The sequence below is a fragment of the Mustela nivalis genome (genome assembly GCF_964662115.1).
Source record: "Mustela nivalis genome assembly, chromosome: 6".
In the NCBI taxonomy this organism is placed as follows: Eukaryota; Metazoa; Chordata; class Mammalia; order Carnivora; family Mustelidae; genus Mustela; species Mustela nivalis.
In genome coordinates this window covers 45,920,115-45,936,951 of record NC_139025.1, presented here as the reverse complement: position 1 = coordinate 45,936,951, position 16,837 = coordinate 45,920,115, and the positions used below count along the sequence as shown (strand labels likewise).

The 16,837-nt window shown below is 42.5% G+C and overlaps 1 protein-coding gene and 1 long non-coding RNA gene across 2 annotated transcripts in view; one reads left to right on the top strand and one right to left on the bottom strand.

Annotated features, from left to right (window-relative positions):
- DDHD1 (DDHD domain containing 1) overlaps window positions 1–2,933 on the bottom strand; it is a 30,708-nt gene extending 27,775 nt beyond the window's left edge. The window contains exon 1 of the mRNA XM_082734265.1: window positions 1,938–2,933. Within this exon, the coding sequence (XP_082590391.1) occupies window positions 1,938–2,772 (835 nt within the window). The 5' untranslated portion in view covers window positions 2,773–2,933. The remainder of the gene's footprint in view (window positions 1–1,937) is intronic.
- A 127-nt stretch (window positions 2,934–3,060) lies between these two features.
- On the top strand, window positions 3,061–16,445 carry LOC309866514. Its single transcript, XR_014312729.1, has 3 exons — window positions 3,061–3,211; window positions 8,486–8,614; window positions 16,218–16,445. It is a non-coding gene; the product is annotated as an uncharacterized lncRNA (long non-coding RNA).
- The last annotated feature ends 392 nt before the right edge of the window (window positions 16,446–16,837 follow it).

The window sequence follows — 16,837 nt, the reverse complement described above, 5'->3', positions numbered from 1 at the left end:
TTTTATCAGAGGGAATATGGGTGGCTCAGTCAATTAAGCATCTACCTTTGGCTTCGGTCACAGGTCCTAAGGATCCTTTTATAGGGCCCTCTGCTCAGCGGGGAGTCTGCTTCTTCTTCTACCCTTCCCCCAGCTCATGATCTCTCGGTCATGCTCTCTCTCTCAAATAAATAAAATAAAAAACAAACAAACCACGATTTTACCATAAACCAAAAGAGCACACAATATTCTAGGTGAATATACTTTAGCTGATTTAAGGGTAGGATTTATCCTTTGGTCTCCAGACCTCTCTCCAAGGATGTCCCTGCATTTTATCCAACTTTACTGCTCCACTAAGTCCTTGTTTTTCTACATTCAAAGGAAAAAAACCCATAGTGATGTCTAGGACATTTGAAGAAAAGACTAAATGGGAGACTCCTGAAGGGTAAGGGTTATTTTTTCCACCTTTCCTAAAGCCTTCCTGAGACCACTATATTATGGACATACAAATACTTGGCAAAAATGAAAAAGGTGAATGAATGAATGAATAAATGAGTGAATACAGGCATACCCTATCCTTAGTGAGCTTGTAATCGAAAGGAGTGATGTGACAAATCCCATACGAATCTTGTCTTGTGAAAATGTTAGCGAATGCCTTCAATGTCATCCTTAAGTGCAGTAAAAAATTAAATTTTCTGCTGTGCTTATTTTATTTGATTTGACACAAACTATAATTATTATCTTAGTGACTCATGCTTCTCATATGTTTTAACATTATCAGAATCACTCATGCAGTTCAATACCTATTAAATATCTACTGCACTAGGCCCAATGAGCGTATGAAGATAAAGGTGGACTCTGCCCATAGATTGCTAAACATATAGAAAGGAAGGTAAGTCATGAATATATGTTAATATAAGGCAGAATACTGTAAAATATAGATAAGACCTAAGGCTGGTGACAACCAACGAAGACACAGATATCTGAGTTAGGGCACTAGGTTCATAAAAACGAAAACTATATATTACAAATTACTGGTGGCCAATAGTTTGTGTCACAGCAGAGTATCTACTGTATATTATTACATATGCAACATTTGCTTTTAACCTAATTACAAACTTAATTGTGATGCTGTCTAATTGAATAAGACCTGCTGTTAACACTTATAAATCACACGTGTGCCAAGCACAGTTTCAAGCCGGTTAGGTACATTATTTCATTTAATTCCTCCAACAACTCTACAAGGTAGATACAATTATCTCTATTTTATAGATGAGGAGACCCAAGGCATAGGCCTTAGTAATTTTTTCAAGGTTAAGAAGCAAACTGAGAATAAGTAAACAAGAACGTAAGAGACAAAAACGAGTATTCCACAGAGAGTGAACAGACCAATTTGCCAGCAGTGGCTCACGCAGTGCTTTCCACTTCTCCCGAACGCACTGGGTGGAAACCACCTATCTCCTTTCCTTTCCCGCCTGGGATTAATGTTCTTTTCCTGAGTCCATAACTGAACTGTTGATTCTCGTGCAGATCATCTCTAACATTCCCACTTCAGAGGACAGGCTGCTCTTTAAATCAGAGGCAGTTCTGGGTAAATGAGACCGAATCAGATCCCCAGGTGGACAAAGTTCAGGTAGGATCGCGAAATTTAACCTTCGGGCTGGGCATCCGTTCCTGGATCACCTCCAGGGGATGGCAGCAGCACCCAGCTCACCCAGGAAGCGCTACCCCGGCAGAATCTTCTTCTGAACCCCAGGCGGCTTGCATTTTGCCATCTGCTCGTTTACCCTTCACCTGCCGGCTCTGCGTGTCTCATCTCCACCCTTCTCCCTACCAAACGCCCAAACGCCAGGCCTCAAGCGCCTGGTTCTCTGCGGCGGTCAAGTCCCAAACCCACCCGGGTGCTCGTCCGCCCCACAAGCAGCCCGTCCCGCTCCTTTCCCCGGCCGGCTACTCACGGTTCCAGTACACCGGGTAGCACTCTCCTTGGGTCACATCCACCTCGTAGAGGCCGCCCCGCACACACACCCGCTCGATGTTCACCAGCTCCTCCATCTCGGGCTCGTGCCCCGCAGCGCGCGGGCAGAAGCCGCAGACGCGGTCCTCGTCCTCGTCCTCCCCCGAGCTGGAGGCCGGGCCGCACACACGGTCGCCGTCCGGGTCCTCGGCCCGGGGCCGGCCACCCGTGGCCTGCAGTAGCGTTCGGAAGGCGAGCTCGATGCGGAGCGAGTCATAGCCGATGAAGGGCTTCCAGGTCTTCTTGTCCTCCTTGTAGAACCAGCGAACCTCCTCGGGGCCCAGCTCCGTCACTACCTCGTAGCGGTGCCTGGCGGCTGTTCCATCAGACCGAGTGCGCTTCCTTTCCCCGAGCCCCGCTCCCGCTGGGCCGATGCCCCCCGCGCTCGACTGGACCAGCGGCGGCTGCGGCGGCGGGTGCAGCGACGAGGAGCTGCCGCAGCCGACGCTCACGCTCTCACCCTCGCTGTAGTAGCGCAGCGAGGAGCCCGACTCCGCGGAGCTGAAGTCGTAGTTCTCGTCACTAAGGCAGGAGTCCAGCGCCAGGTGGTGGTTGTGGTCCTCCGCGTCCGGCGCCAAGTGCAGCCCGGGCTCCCCGCGCAGCAGGGCCAGAGGCACCTCGTCGTCACCCGGGTCCCCGCCGGGCAAGTGGTCGAAGCAGCAAACGCCGCCGCCGAACGCCGGCTCCGCATCCGAGTCCAGCTCCCAGGCTGTGCCGCCGCCGCCCCGGCCGTTATGTTCAGGGCTCCGCGGGGACCCGCGGCCCGGATAATTCATGGTGTGGAGACGCCGCCGGCTGCCCGGCCCCGCGCCGAGCCGTGGCCCCCAGCGCTTCCGCCACACATTCAACGTTGTCGCCCTCTCCACCGGTAGTTTTTAATCTTTCAAATCCCAGCCGGGGCTGCGGAGGCAGCGGCGGTCGCTCCGCCCCCCCGAGGCCCGCGGCAGCCGCGTTCCACAGCTCGCCCCATTGTCGCGCAGCCCGACGTGGGCGGTGCTTGTGCTCGGCCCCACCCTGCCGGCCGCGCGCGCCGCCCCGGAAGCCCCTTCTCTGCCCGGGCCTCGCGCGAGCGCCTTGGCTGCTCTCTGTGGCCTTCCGCGGTGGCTCAGCTCAGGGCAGCCGCAACTTCTCACATGCCTCAATTGTCTTTCGCCTCCACGCTCCTATCCCTGCACACCTGCGTCGGCCCCCGCCTTTCTAGGGGTCAGAGCCCAGGTGAGGAGAGGCTTTATCCCACTCAGCCTTGTATTCTGGGTCATGCGCCCCAGGGCTTAAGCTACAGGTGAGGTCCCCAGGAAGCTGGCTTCTCCTGACACTGCTTTTGTGACCCAGGTCCTCACCTGGAGCTTCTTAGTCACCTGACTCTGGTCCCTCCAGTACTGTCGGCACACACAAAGGCGTTCCACCCCATGCCTGCGATCCCTAATGTTGACATTACCATTCCCTCTCAGAAACCCGAGTCTAAACCTTCCCTTTCAGGCCACCTTCTATTATTGTTTATCTTTCAATACTTATTTCCCGTTTTCTCAACCTCATTGGAAGGCCCTTGATGGAGACCGAGTCCATATGTCTCAACCTCTCCTGCACAATGGGTGTGCAATCAATGTTGATTATAACTGATGGTAAGTGCAGCCAGTTGTGATAGATTATTATATTGAAAGCCAGAAAACACTAGGTCCTAGACTTAATTTTACTAACCGCAGGCAAGTCACATCATCTCCTTGATCTTTTTGGTTTCCTTATCTGTAAAATGAGCTGATTATTGGACCAGATGATCTCTAAAGTGTCTTGCAGCAATGGAATTCTGTGATCTTCACGGTCTCTTCCTGTTCTTTATGCCTCTCTGATTCTTTAGCTCACTTTCTGGAATCCACTTGAATGCTGAGCCTCCACTGTGTAGTTCTTTTATATTACCAAAAAAAAGTTTAATTTTTATAAGCACAACACCCTTATTGTTGAAAATCTAGAGAAAAACTATCTCCAACCTCATCAATTCATGACCACACAGTCTACACTGTTTCTTTCACTCCTCTTGTGGAGAATCAGATCAGTGGGGCAGTTTTTCTTGCCCTGTGATCTAACCTGTTAGAGATTAAGCCATAATTCAAAGCATGGCTGTCTCTAGCTTGTACAGTGCTAAGTGAATTTGAAAGAAAGGACATTGCTTCTTGTTTGTAATACAAGGTATGGGATAGTGCATGGGCTGGATTTTTGCTCCAATTTGTGCCCTTGCCCAAATGATAATTTTATGTGGCAAACAACATGCCCAGTTGGACACAGCAGCCCTGACTGAAAGCATCTAAGATCAGAGCACTCATCTCCATTCATATTGCTTTCTGAGTACTCGCTTTTCAGTTTCTTCTCCAGTCTTTCTATGACAACATGCAGAATATGAAACTTGGTTATGAGTTTTGCTTTATTTGCTACCCATGAAAGCATTTATTCTACCGTTCTTTGATATATGTGGCAGGCATCTCTGTTCTGGGTGTCAATACAAAAGGGAATTGGAGACTCGGTTCCTTCTTTAGGGACATTACACTCTAGAAGGGAATACAAACAAGTACACAGATACATCATAGTAGAGTGTGATAAGTACCATAAAGGGAATTCAAAATAAGGGATGTCATAACATTTAAAATATCTCTATTTCGTGATTGAACATATCCTACCTGTATGGCTTCTGATCCGATTATTTTAGCCAAATGTTAACCTGTTAGGACAGTACAATTCCCACTAATGAATATTATCCTCTGTTAAAAAAAAATTACTCTCCACCCTGTATCAAATGAATGTTTTTATTATTTCAATGTTGTGTTTATTAGGTTATATATATCCTTTTGTGGTCCGTTGGGTAAGGCCATGTTCTTTTAGGCAGCATGATCTTTCTTGAAGAAGCTCTTGATCCCCAAAGATGATGAATAAAACCCCCACAACCCAGTTGAGAATCCAGGAGAAGGGAATCCTACATTCTCTTCTGATTTCACTATCTTGCTTCAGACCTTGGTGAGGGGAAATGTCTTTCAGTATTTCTGGGGGTTGAGATTGCTTCTGCCCCGTGGAAGTGAGTTGCAACTAGTAGAACAGACGCATGTAGCTGGCCGCAGACTAATAGTGAGTGAAGATACTTGAAAATATAATCTCTAATTTCATGTGACTGTATGTGTTTATTTCCTTGTATTCCTTAGCCATGTCAAGGCAAAGGCCATGAAGTTGCTCTTCTCAACTTTCTTCTCTGCTTTAAAAAAAAAAAAAAAAAATCCTTTATCTGATCCTTCCTGCTACTACTCTCCTTTTGCTTTTTATTTTTAAGTTTTTAAATTTTTAAGATTTTATTTATTTACTTATATGACAGAGAAAGACAGAGAGAGAGAGGGAACATGAGCAGGGGGAGTGGGAGAGGGAGAAGCAGATTTCCCACTGAGCAGGGAGCTTGATGTGGGGCTAGATGGGGGGGCTTGATCCCAGGACCCGGGGATCATGACCTGAGCCAAAGGCAGACACTTAATAACTGAGTCACCCAGGAGCCCCCTACTTTTGCTTTTTATTTTATTTTATTTTATTTTTTTTTTTTTTAAGATTTTATTTATTTATTTGACAGAGAGAAATTACAAGTACACTGAGAGGCAGGCAGAGAGAGAGAGAGAGAGAAGGAAGCAGGCTCCCTGCTGAGCAGAGAGCCCGATGCGGGACTCGATCCCAGGAACCTGAGATCATGACCTGAGCCGGAGGCAGCAGCTCAACCCACTGAGCCACCCAGGCGCCCTACTTTTGCTTTTTAAAACATCTTTTTAGGTCATAATATCCTGACAAGAAGAGGAAGCTTCCATCTATAACAGTCCCACTTGTTGGTATAGGTTTCAGGTGGCACTCTACATCATTATTGTATGCAATGGACAGAGCAGTATCTGAACATTCATGGTTGTATGTAAAGAATGATGTTGTGTTTTCATCATTACGCAAGACCAAGCCTCCTTCTCATAAGCCAAATAAGTATGATTGATTCAGACTTCTGGCATTGTGGATCCAGGCCACTGCAATAAGCAGTGGGATGTGGAACCAAACCTGAGGGAGTTCTGGTTGGTATGGGAAAGATAAAGAGGCAAAGATAGGTGGTTTAACTAAAGCATTTCATCTGCAGGTCCTGCCACCCTCCCTTTCCCATTAGACATGACTGGAGCTATCTAACAACAACGACTATCTTTCCCTCCCCATCTCTCAAAAGTTACATGGTACAATTTTATGCCACCTTTCCCTTTTCTTCTCTTTTCAAGGTTTCCTTATTGTTCATTTTAATCTATTTTCACCTGTATAAAAATATTAGGTCATTAGGCCTTATGCCATGTAGTTTATTCTAACCAATAAACCACACCCACACTTGAAATAGCTTAATCCATTATATACAGATGGAAAATTTAGAATGGAGAAAGAGGGCGGTCATATAACCATATTCCTATTTGCTCTATCTCCTGTTTGATAAATACCTTATCCACTACATTTAAATTTTTATTGTAACTTTTATTTTTAGGATCACTACCTAGTTTCTTAAAATTAGAATGTCTTAGTCTGTTCATGCTACTATAACAAATACCAAAAGCTGGATAATTTATAAACAACAAATATTTCTCACAGTTCTAGAGGCTCGGAAGTTCAAGATCATGATGCTGGCAGATTGGTGTTTGGTGAGATCTTGCTGGCTCATAGACTGTCATCTTTTCTTTGGGTTTTCACATGTCAGAGGGGCTAGGGAGCTCTGTGAGTCCTCTTTTATAAGGGCCCAGCTCCTAACCCCATCACCTTGGGGATTTTGACATACGACTTCTGGAGGGTACACAAACATTTGGACAATGGCAGAGAATGTCTTTTTTTGGGTGAACAGATGAAAAGGAATGACAACCTAGACTAAAGCAGGGAACATTCATTGAACATACATTAGATGTTTGCTAAGTTCCAGGCACTAGCTAGGCCTTACTGTGAAGCATTCACAGTCTAGAAGTATCTTTAAATAAACCCAGAATGCCAACTTTTTAGTTCCTATGAGGAATATAATTGCAATGCCAGAATGACCGCAGGAGTCATTCTTCCCCTAAAGACAGATCAATAAAGGAAGCCAAATTACAATAAAAATGTAGCTACATGAGCAGAAATAACATAGGAATACATAATGAATAAAGTCATTCATTTCTATACATTCATTCAACAAATATTTATTGTCTACTGCTATTTTGCTAATGTTTTTTGCTTTTATATTACTTCAAATCACACTTAAAATGTAGAATTATCAAATGCATTTACTTAAAGATTTGTAAGAGGTCTGGCCTCAAAGTTGTACCTACAAAAACCCCGTAAAATTTTTTTTTAAATATTCTTTTTGGAAATAAAGGTCAATGGCATTGAAGGTATATACTCAAATGCAACAGATTGCAGATCAATAAAATATTTATGCATTCTTTATGCATTTTCATTAGCTTGTTTAAATCTGAAAGAGAAGATTTGACTATATCCCTGTCCTTTTGTTATAGAAAAGTGAGTTAGAGTATAACCATAGCCTATTGTGAGGTCCACATTATGTATCCACTGTAGCTGCATTTGATGACTTTTGTGCTCCAGGATCTTTTCCTTTCTCACACCAGAGGTAAACCAAAAGTACATATTTATTTATTCACAAACTGTATAGTATGTAATTCATACATAGTATGCTATGCATATAGTATTTAATTCATATCACCTTCAACAATAAATAATTGATCATCACAAGTTTTGCTAAGACTTGGATGTAGCATATTGCTTATGTGTAGTTTATTCTGATTTTCATATAAGAAGTAGAAAGGAAAGGAGCTATGTTTCAGTGGGGATTTCCTCTACTGCAACTCTGAGTAACTTACTGAGTTTTTAAAGGACTGAGTGGTAGAATCAATTCATTGTTTTTGCAACTGCTGCTTAAGACAGTGTTTTTATCCTTTACATCATAAATCAACCTTTCAAATGTCAATCATTATAGACTCACAAGCCCACAAACCCCTTTCACAGCTTTTCCCATTGCCTTTGGAACCAAACTAGATAGCCATTAGGATAATATCATTAAAAAATTAAAATGAGATTGTGGAAAAGCTAAGTTCTTCAGAAATTTAATCTTTAAGACTAAATCTGTATTTTAATATAAAAAATGAGTAACAACGGCCTTGCATTTACAACTCATGCTTTCTTTACTTCCTTAATTTAGGACTTCAAATTCTTAATTGTCAGAGCTCACAGTCCTTCATCTGATTATTCATATTGTTATACTTCTCAAGTTAGAAATTATAAACCTAGATCGCTCATCTTACCATACTTTCAGGTTAGAAACTATAAATCTCTTTAAATGCTCTTGAGAGGTGCTTTGGAAATAATTTTAATGAATACATAGGACAGTGTATTAGTTTCTTAGAGCTGCCATAACTGTGTTTCTACAAACTGTGGGGCTTCAAACGAGGGAATTTCATTCTTTTGCAGTTTTGAATGCTGGAAGTCCAAAATTAAGGTGTCATTGAACTTGGTTCCTGCTGAAGGCTCTGAGGAAGGAACTGTTCCATGCCTCTCTCCTAGCTTCAGATGCTTGCCAGCGGTTTGCAGTGTTCCCTGGTCTGTAGCTACATTGCGCCAATCTCTGCCTCTGTCATCACATGGCATTCCTCCTTGTGTGTCTGTATGTCTGACCTCTCCTTTTCTTTTCTTTTTTTTTTTTAAGATTTTATTTATTTATTTGACAGAGATCACAAGTAGAGGCAGGCAGAGAGGCGGGCAGAGAGAGAGGAAGAGAAGCAGGCCTCCTGCTGAGCAGAGAGCCCAACACAGGGATCGAAGATACCTGTACCCTGAGATCATGACCTGAGCGGAAGGCAGAGGCTTTAACCCACTGAGCCACCCAGGCACCCCTGAACTCTCCTTTTTTTTTTAGGATACCAGTCATTGCATTTAGGGCCCACTTTAATCCAGTATGACCTCCTTTTTTTTTTTTTTTTTTTAAATAGTCTCTACACCCCACGTGGAGCCCAATGCAGGGTGTAAATTCACAACTGTGAAATGAGAACTGAGCTGAGATCAAGAGGTAGATGCCTAACTGACTGAGCCACCCAGGAGCCCCCAGTATGACCTCATCTTAACAAATTATATCTCCGAAGACTGTATTTCCAAGAGAGGCTACATTTTGCGGTTCCATATGAACAAGAATTGTGGGAGAGGCACTATTGAATTTATTATAAATAGAGTGAATAAGCAGGCACGAGAGTTTAAACAACTTTGTCAAACATGTAAATAATGACTAGATTAATCTTTACTGGAGAACTTTTTTTTAAAGATTTTATTTGAGAGAGATAGAGATACAGAGAGGGCACAATTGGAGGGGTGGGGCAGGGAGAGGGAGAAGCAGGGTCCCTGATAAACAGGGAGCCTGACCAGGGCTCCATCCTAGGACCCCAAGATCATGGTCTGAGCTGAAGGCAGAGGCTCAACCACCCAGGCACCCTGTGGTTTGATCTTTTTACTTTTTTTTTTTTTTACATTATTTTACATATTTACTTTTTTTTACACATTTTACATTAAAAACTCAAATCTAGGGGCACCTGGATGGCTCAGTGGGTTAAGGCCTCTCCCTTCAGCTCAGGTCATGATCACAGGGTCCTGGGATCAAACCCCGAGTTGGGCTCTCTGCTCAGCGGGGAGCCTCCTTCCTCCTCTCTCTCTCTGCCTGCCCCTCCACCTATTTGTGATCTCTGCCTATCAAATAAATAAATAAAATCTTAAAAAAAAAAAAACCACCACAAATCTAGGGGTGCTCAGTTGGTTGAACATCTGTCTGACTTTTAATTTTAGCACAAGCCATGATCTCAGGGGTTGGGGGATTGAGGCCCGCAGGGTTTCTTACTCAGTGGGGAGTCTGCTGGAGATTCTCTCTCTCCCTTTCCTTCTGTCCCTCCCCACTATGCTTATTCTCATTCATGCTCTCTCTCTCAATGAAATAAATCTTAAAAAAAAAAAACCCTAGAAATCCACACTATGCATATACAATAAAAATATGTGCATATATATACATATATATTCACCTATATATCTGTAAATCACTGGTAAAAATCTGAAAGAATAAGCTATAAATCACCCACATAGTTAGTCCTGGAAGGTGGTGGGGAAATGAAATTAGACCTTATTTGAACTTTAAGTGATTGAGCATATATTTGTATGTTACTTGTATAATTCAATAACTTTTTTAAACAAGTAAAATCAAATGGAGAATAATATGATGTCCACCATTCCCACTGTTTTAGAGTTTCCTCTATTCCAAGTAGCCTTCTCTTTAGATGACCACATCAGTCTTCTTGACTCCTCAACTTGAATAAAATTACTATTTATTGAATTAAATCATAGATACCCCACACAGGTTGCAGACAGAACTAGAATCAGCTCTCAGTCCTGTCAAAGATTAGCTATGTGTGCTTTTAGCTCAAATTCATCATCAGTTACGTGGGAATAGTGACAATACTTGCCTCGCTTGTTGTGCTGAGAGTTACTTAAGAAAACATAGGATAATGTATATGAAAGTTCTTCTGGAACCTCCCACAGTCGTCACCTGGCACCTCTGGTGGCAAACACATTGTGTAACACAACACCTTCCAGTATTTCCAAAGGTTTCCTTTTTTTTTTTTTTTCCCTTCTCAACCTACTCCCCCCCACCCACCCCGCTTTCTTTTTATCTCTGCATTTTATGAACTAGGATTAGTGGTATTCAGCATCTAAAGCACCTTATTTATTTATATTTCAGTTAGCCCTGTGATTCCTCAGTTACTTAAACTTGTTCCTCTCAGAACTCTTGCTCCACAGAGAGGTCAGGAAAAGGGAACTGGACTTCTCAGTCCTTAGATGGCCTGTGATTACTTGTATCCTCTTCTCTGGAGCTGCTCTCAACCCCTTTTTGGCTCCTCTACCTTGGTGCAGCTCCTAGGAGAGAGCATACACCCGAGTTTTAGGTACACAAAGTCCTCGTTGCAACTCTGTCCCTCTCCCCTTTAACACAGCTGGCTTTCTTACTAACAGTGGCACAGGCTGCAGGGATAAAAATGAGAATTCGAGTACTCTTCCATGCACTTTGAAATCTTCTTCTGAGGAGTCCAGGGACCTCTGAAATTCTTTGATATCTATCCATTTCTGATCTCCTTCAAAGATCATGAAAACTATGTGAACCCTATTAGCGCTAAATGAATTTTAAGGTAAGTGAAAGTTTCTTGGAGTTGTTTGATTTGGAGACCTAGCAGCTTGAATCAGAGGTGAAACATAGAATTCATTACTATCATTCTTAGGGAAGAAAGGATATAAACGGAATTTTCTTTTCAGTGGCATCTTTTAGCTCCTATAAATAATGGTCAGGCAATATTTTCCTACTTATAAGATAAAGGACAATTGATATGACCTCTCTCTCAAGGCATAACAGTTGTTAGGGGTAACTGACAAAAGGTCAACTGAAATGAACACATATGTATCACGTGCCTATTAAGTATGAGCCAAGCACAGCTTTAGGGAGAGAACTCATAGCCCAGTGGGAAAATGGACAAATAGGCAGGTGTAAAGCTGAAAGGAGACCTGAGAAAGACCTTGAAGGGTGATGTTGCAATGCTCAGAGGGTTGCCCAACCCATCTGTGAGGGCAAAGATGGAGATAGTCACAGAAGCCTTCCAGAAAAAGAGATACCTAAAGCAGGATCTGAAAGGAGAATAAAAGGTAACTGAAAATGTGAGTAGAGGTGGGCTGCAGAGGAATATTCCAGGCAGAAAGGATCATGTACACACTGACCTAGGATTTGAAGAACTGTGTAGAAGACAGAGAGTGGGGCAGGAGAGATAAGCACATACAGATTATTGGAAAAGCCAAATAATATAAAACCATAATCATGTAGATACTGCAGATGACAAACTTATTTTGGAAAAAAAAAAAAAAAAGAAGAAGAAGTTATTTGATGGAAGCTTCTTTGAGAGGAACACAATCCATCATATTTGAAGAGCAGGCTTAAGTCCCTGAAATGATTGGAGAGAAGACCTTCCTTAAATCAACCCAAGTGTAAGCACTTTGATAGCTCCTGCTTCATCTGGCACAGGGCCTTGCATATAACTGCCACTTAGTCTATACTGCTGAAACCAGGTACTTCTTCTTTTTTTTTTTTTAATTTTTTATTTTTTATAAACATATATTTTTATCCCCAGGGGTACAGGTTGAAACCAGGTACTTCTAAGTGTTTGTTTCATCCCATGGTCTCTATTGATATTGCCATCATACTCACATGGGCCCACCAGGGGCCCATCCTCTGTAAGTCACTGTTCGGATTTTGGTAGGAAAGACATTGCGAAGCTCAACCTACTTTTTTTTTTTTTTTATAAACAGATTTTGTTTATTTTTTTGACAGAGAGATCACAAGTAGGCAGAGAGAGAGAGGAAGCAGGCTCCCGGCGGAGCGGAGAGCCTGATGTGGGGCTCGATCCCAGGACCCTGAGATCATGACCTGAGCCGAAGGCAGAGGCTTAACCCACTGAGCCACCCAGGCGCCCCAAAGCTCAACCTACTTTAAAATAATTCCTCAATAGGCCTGCCATGGTGGATCTTTCCTTCTAAATGGGATCTCACGTACACCCATAATTAGAGTTGCCTAATGAAGGTAGAGGCATTATCTTCATGCATTTATCCTTAAAGTGTGTGCAATCAGTATGGCCAGACCTTTCACTAAGTGTAAATTGGGGTCATAAGTTTTTAATGCCCAGATTATCACTTGAGTCTCCACTGACCTGATCGCTAGTCAAATAATTCCAAATATTTCTTGTTGTTCCCCAGAGATGGCTTATATCAGCTTATGGTCTCTTCTGTGTACTACAATAATCATCCTATCCACCATAATAAGCCTTTTCCCTTGGTCTAACACTGTGTCCACCCATACACCCTTCCTGGCCTCCAAATAGCTTGAAGGAACATTGCTGTTGTCTTGCTAATGGTGCTGTCTCCTCCTAATACTGGTGGCAGCCTTGCCAAGGTGCTGTGTTCTTACTCTCCCTAAGCCTCCACCATCTGGGTGCCTGCCAGAGCAGTGCCAGGCTGAGTTGGGAGGAGAAGGGATCAGCCCTCTTTCCAGCTCTGGGCCATACTTTGCACCTGGAACCCAAAGTACTACTGCTCTGTCTGGAATCATAAAGCTTCCCCCTTCAAACTTTCCCTTCAATTTCAGAATATTATGTGATCACCTAGCATCTGTGGTCAAGTTAACATACTAACAAGGTCAAGCACCTTATAGATTTTCCCAAGAACAGTAACTAGTCTCTTCCAAAGGTGATAGAAGTAGTCCCCACTCCTGGGTGCAAATGAACCTGTAACTCTCTCTCTCTTTTTAAAAAATATTTTATTTATTTATTTGATAGAGATAGATAGAGAGATCACAAATAGACAGAGAGGCAGTCAGAGAGAGGGGTGGGGAGCAGGCTCCCTGCTGAGCAGAGAGCCCGATGTGGGGCTCGATCCCAGAACCCTGAGATCATGACCTGAGCCAAAGGCAGGGGCTTAACCCACTGAGCCACCCATGCACCCCAAACTAGCAACTCTTAAATGACAACTTCCTCACTTAGGTTTCAAAAGTCTTAAGACCTGGGTCCAGTGAAGGCATCCTGGACACAAAGGAAGTCCTGCCACCTAGAAGGAAAAAGACAGCTTTTATTATTATTTTTTAATTAACCCAATAACTCTCAATAGTTTATCAGATTGGTAAAGGCACTAAGGGTCAGAACCCTTAAGATTGGCCAATGTCAATGTATGAAATATCTGGAGCCAGAAAACTCTGGGTAGTTCTATATGAATCTAGTAGAAAACAGCAAGGGCAGAGGGTGAGAAGGAAACTATCCAGAAAGAAATTGTAGACATGAATTGCCAGGAAGACAAATTCTGGCCCTATAGTTAAGCTGTTTTGTGTTTTGACTTTCTAAATTCACCCATGAGTTCATATCAACTACCCTGAAAAAGATGTCATAAAACATTCCTGATATAAGATTACAAACTTTAATTGGTAGAGAGTTCCTAGTTATGTATTGGAAAAACTAATAAACCTCCATCAAAAGTTATAAGTAGAAAATTGCCAAATGAGGAAATGAAAACTTAAAAAATAGCTAAAAGAATAAGATTAAAGGTCCATCTGGCATATTAACAATAACAACAAATATAGAAAGTAAAGCTATAATCACCTGCCACTTTGTGCCAAGCAAAATTTGTGCCAGATCACAGAGGACCCTGAATGCCATGTTCACGAGCCTAGAGTCTATTCTGTATATGATAAGAAGACATGGATAGATTTCTAGCAGGAGAATAACATTCTCTCAGCCCCCTCTCTTTTTAAAAGGGAAGATTAGTTAATCAATTGGGTATAGGATGGATTAAAGAAGATCATGGTGCCTTCCATTATAGTAAAGATGAGGGAACAGTTCCAGAAATGGTCTGTACAGACATGTCGTTAGATATCTAGCTTTGGAAAAACCCACAAGAAGGGACTGAATAATGCACTGACTTCCTCCATCTGTTATACTGCCTCTCAGTAGACCTAGTAGCCTGATAAGTGATGCTAATGTACCGTGAGACTCTATAAATTGATAACACATAAAAACAGCCCAGAACTCATTTTTCAAATTGGACAGAAGTGTCCTTATAAAGAAATTTTGTCTTTCCACAAAAATCAGGAAGCATCAGTATTCTTATTGGGGGATTTCCATTTTCAGAAATGGAAATGTTTTTTTTTTTTCTTCTCAATGTCTATGACACATGAACAATTTCTCAGCTTCCTTACAATGGCTATGCCATTCATTTTTAATGTTCCTCCTTAATTGCAAAGATATCCTGTGGTAATGAGGCTTCCTTAAGTTTGGCTTTACCCCAAGGACAAAGAGTTTTCTGATACATATTGAAAAAAATATTGCAACCTTCTTAGAAGATGCCCTATGTGAACATAAACATTGTTTCCTTCTTTCAAAGAAGTTTAATTGGCAATAACATTGAGCAAAAACCAATTTTTTTTTCCTGCCCAGATTTCTTCTGTTTATTTCCTCTGTGTTAAGTCTGTCCCTTAGAGCTCACCAAAACCATGGTGATGCAATGATGGTTTACCCTTTCCCCAAATGAGGTCTGCTATCATCCAGCCATCAGCTGACTATAGTCTAATATAGTGACTATAGAACTAATGAATTGTTTTTTAAATTATTATTATTTATTACTATTATAAGCATTTTCCAGAACTTTCCCAGGTAGAGCTCTATGGGTGGAAAAATAGAATCTCTGGGTATCATTACTTTCTCTCCCTCTCTTTTTTAAAAGATTTATTTATTTATTTGAGACAGAGAGAGAGCATGAGTGGGAGAGACAGAGGGAGAGTGAGAGAAAGAATCCTAAGCAGACTTCCTGCTGAGTGTGAGCCTGATACAGAAGTCAATCCCACAACCCTGAGATTATGACCTGAGTTGAAATCAAAGAGTCAGATGATTAACCAGCTGAAAGACCAGGCACCTCCTCTTTCTTTTTGTAGGTGGGTCCTGTTGATTTCAGCTGTCCTTAACTGTATCCTTCATAGTAACAGAAGGGGAAAAAGTTGGTGCTATTGACAGACATCAGGGAGAGCAGGTGTGTTTCAAGATATGTAGTGAATAGCAGCATATGGGGATGAAGGAGCAGAGTAAGTATGGTCTAGGAAATTAGGACACCTGGATTCTAGACTTAGGTTTGTCACCAACTAGACATTTGACCTCTGGCAACAATTTATCTGCAGAGGGTCTGGATTTTTTTTTTTTTTCATTTGTAATATGAGGAAATTGAGCTATAGTTGTTTCTAGTTATGACCTCTTATGACTATTTTACCTACTCCTAAATTCAGTATCAGTGACTACGTACGTAAGACTTTTGGCCTTTTTGCCAAATGCGGGCACCTGGCGTGCCATTATTAGCACCAGCAAAATGTGAGCAATGGAATTGATATGTCATGTGAACCTAGAGCAAAGTAAAGCCATTGAGTTAGTGGGGGTGTCCTAGGAGTAGGGGTTATATTGGATACGGCTTAGAGACCACTAACATGATCTTATGCATTATCTCTCTATACTTCTCTCATTTTTTCATTCCCGTCCTTATTTTTCTGTTTTATCTTGTTTTATATTGTTCTCCCAACCATGACCCTTTCTTTCCTTTACAGTGTTCAGGTTTCAGTGTTCTTGGAAAGGACTTTTCAGAACTCTGGGTCTGAAAGAAATGTCTTATTGCAACTCCTGCTACCCGAAATGTAATCCTAACCAACCTCCTGTGTCAGATCACACTGTGAGAAGCCTCTGGAGTAGGAGTGTGGGTGGCGCTCTCCGCCCAAGAATTCCTGGCACTGGAGTTCCAGGGAGAGGACCCTTATGCAAGTAATGCAAGTACAAATGCCGCGTGACTCCATGCCTTGAGGCAGAGGCTCTCATTTTGCTTCTGTCCCTGTCCACGTTGTGCCCTATTTTCCTGTTTCTTTTTTTTTTTTTTAAGATTTATTTATTTGACAGAGAGAAATCACAAGTAGTCAGAGAGGCAGCCAGAGAGAGAGAGAGGGGGAAGCAAGCTCCCTGCTGAGCAGAGAGCTCGATGCGGACCCGATCCCAGGACCCTGAGATCATGACCTGAGCCGAAGGCAGCGGCTTAATCCACTGAGCCACCCAGGCGCCCCTTTCCTGTTTCTTAAAACTGTTTTTCTCTCAGTACACTGATCATGGTGAGCACTGAGTAATATGTGGAAGTGCTGAATCACTCGCTTCTACACCTGAGACTACTATCACACCATAT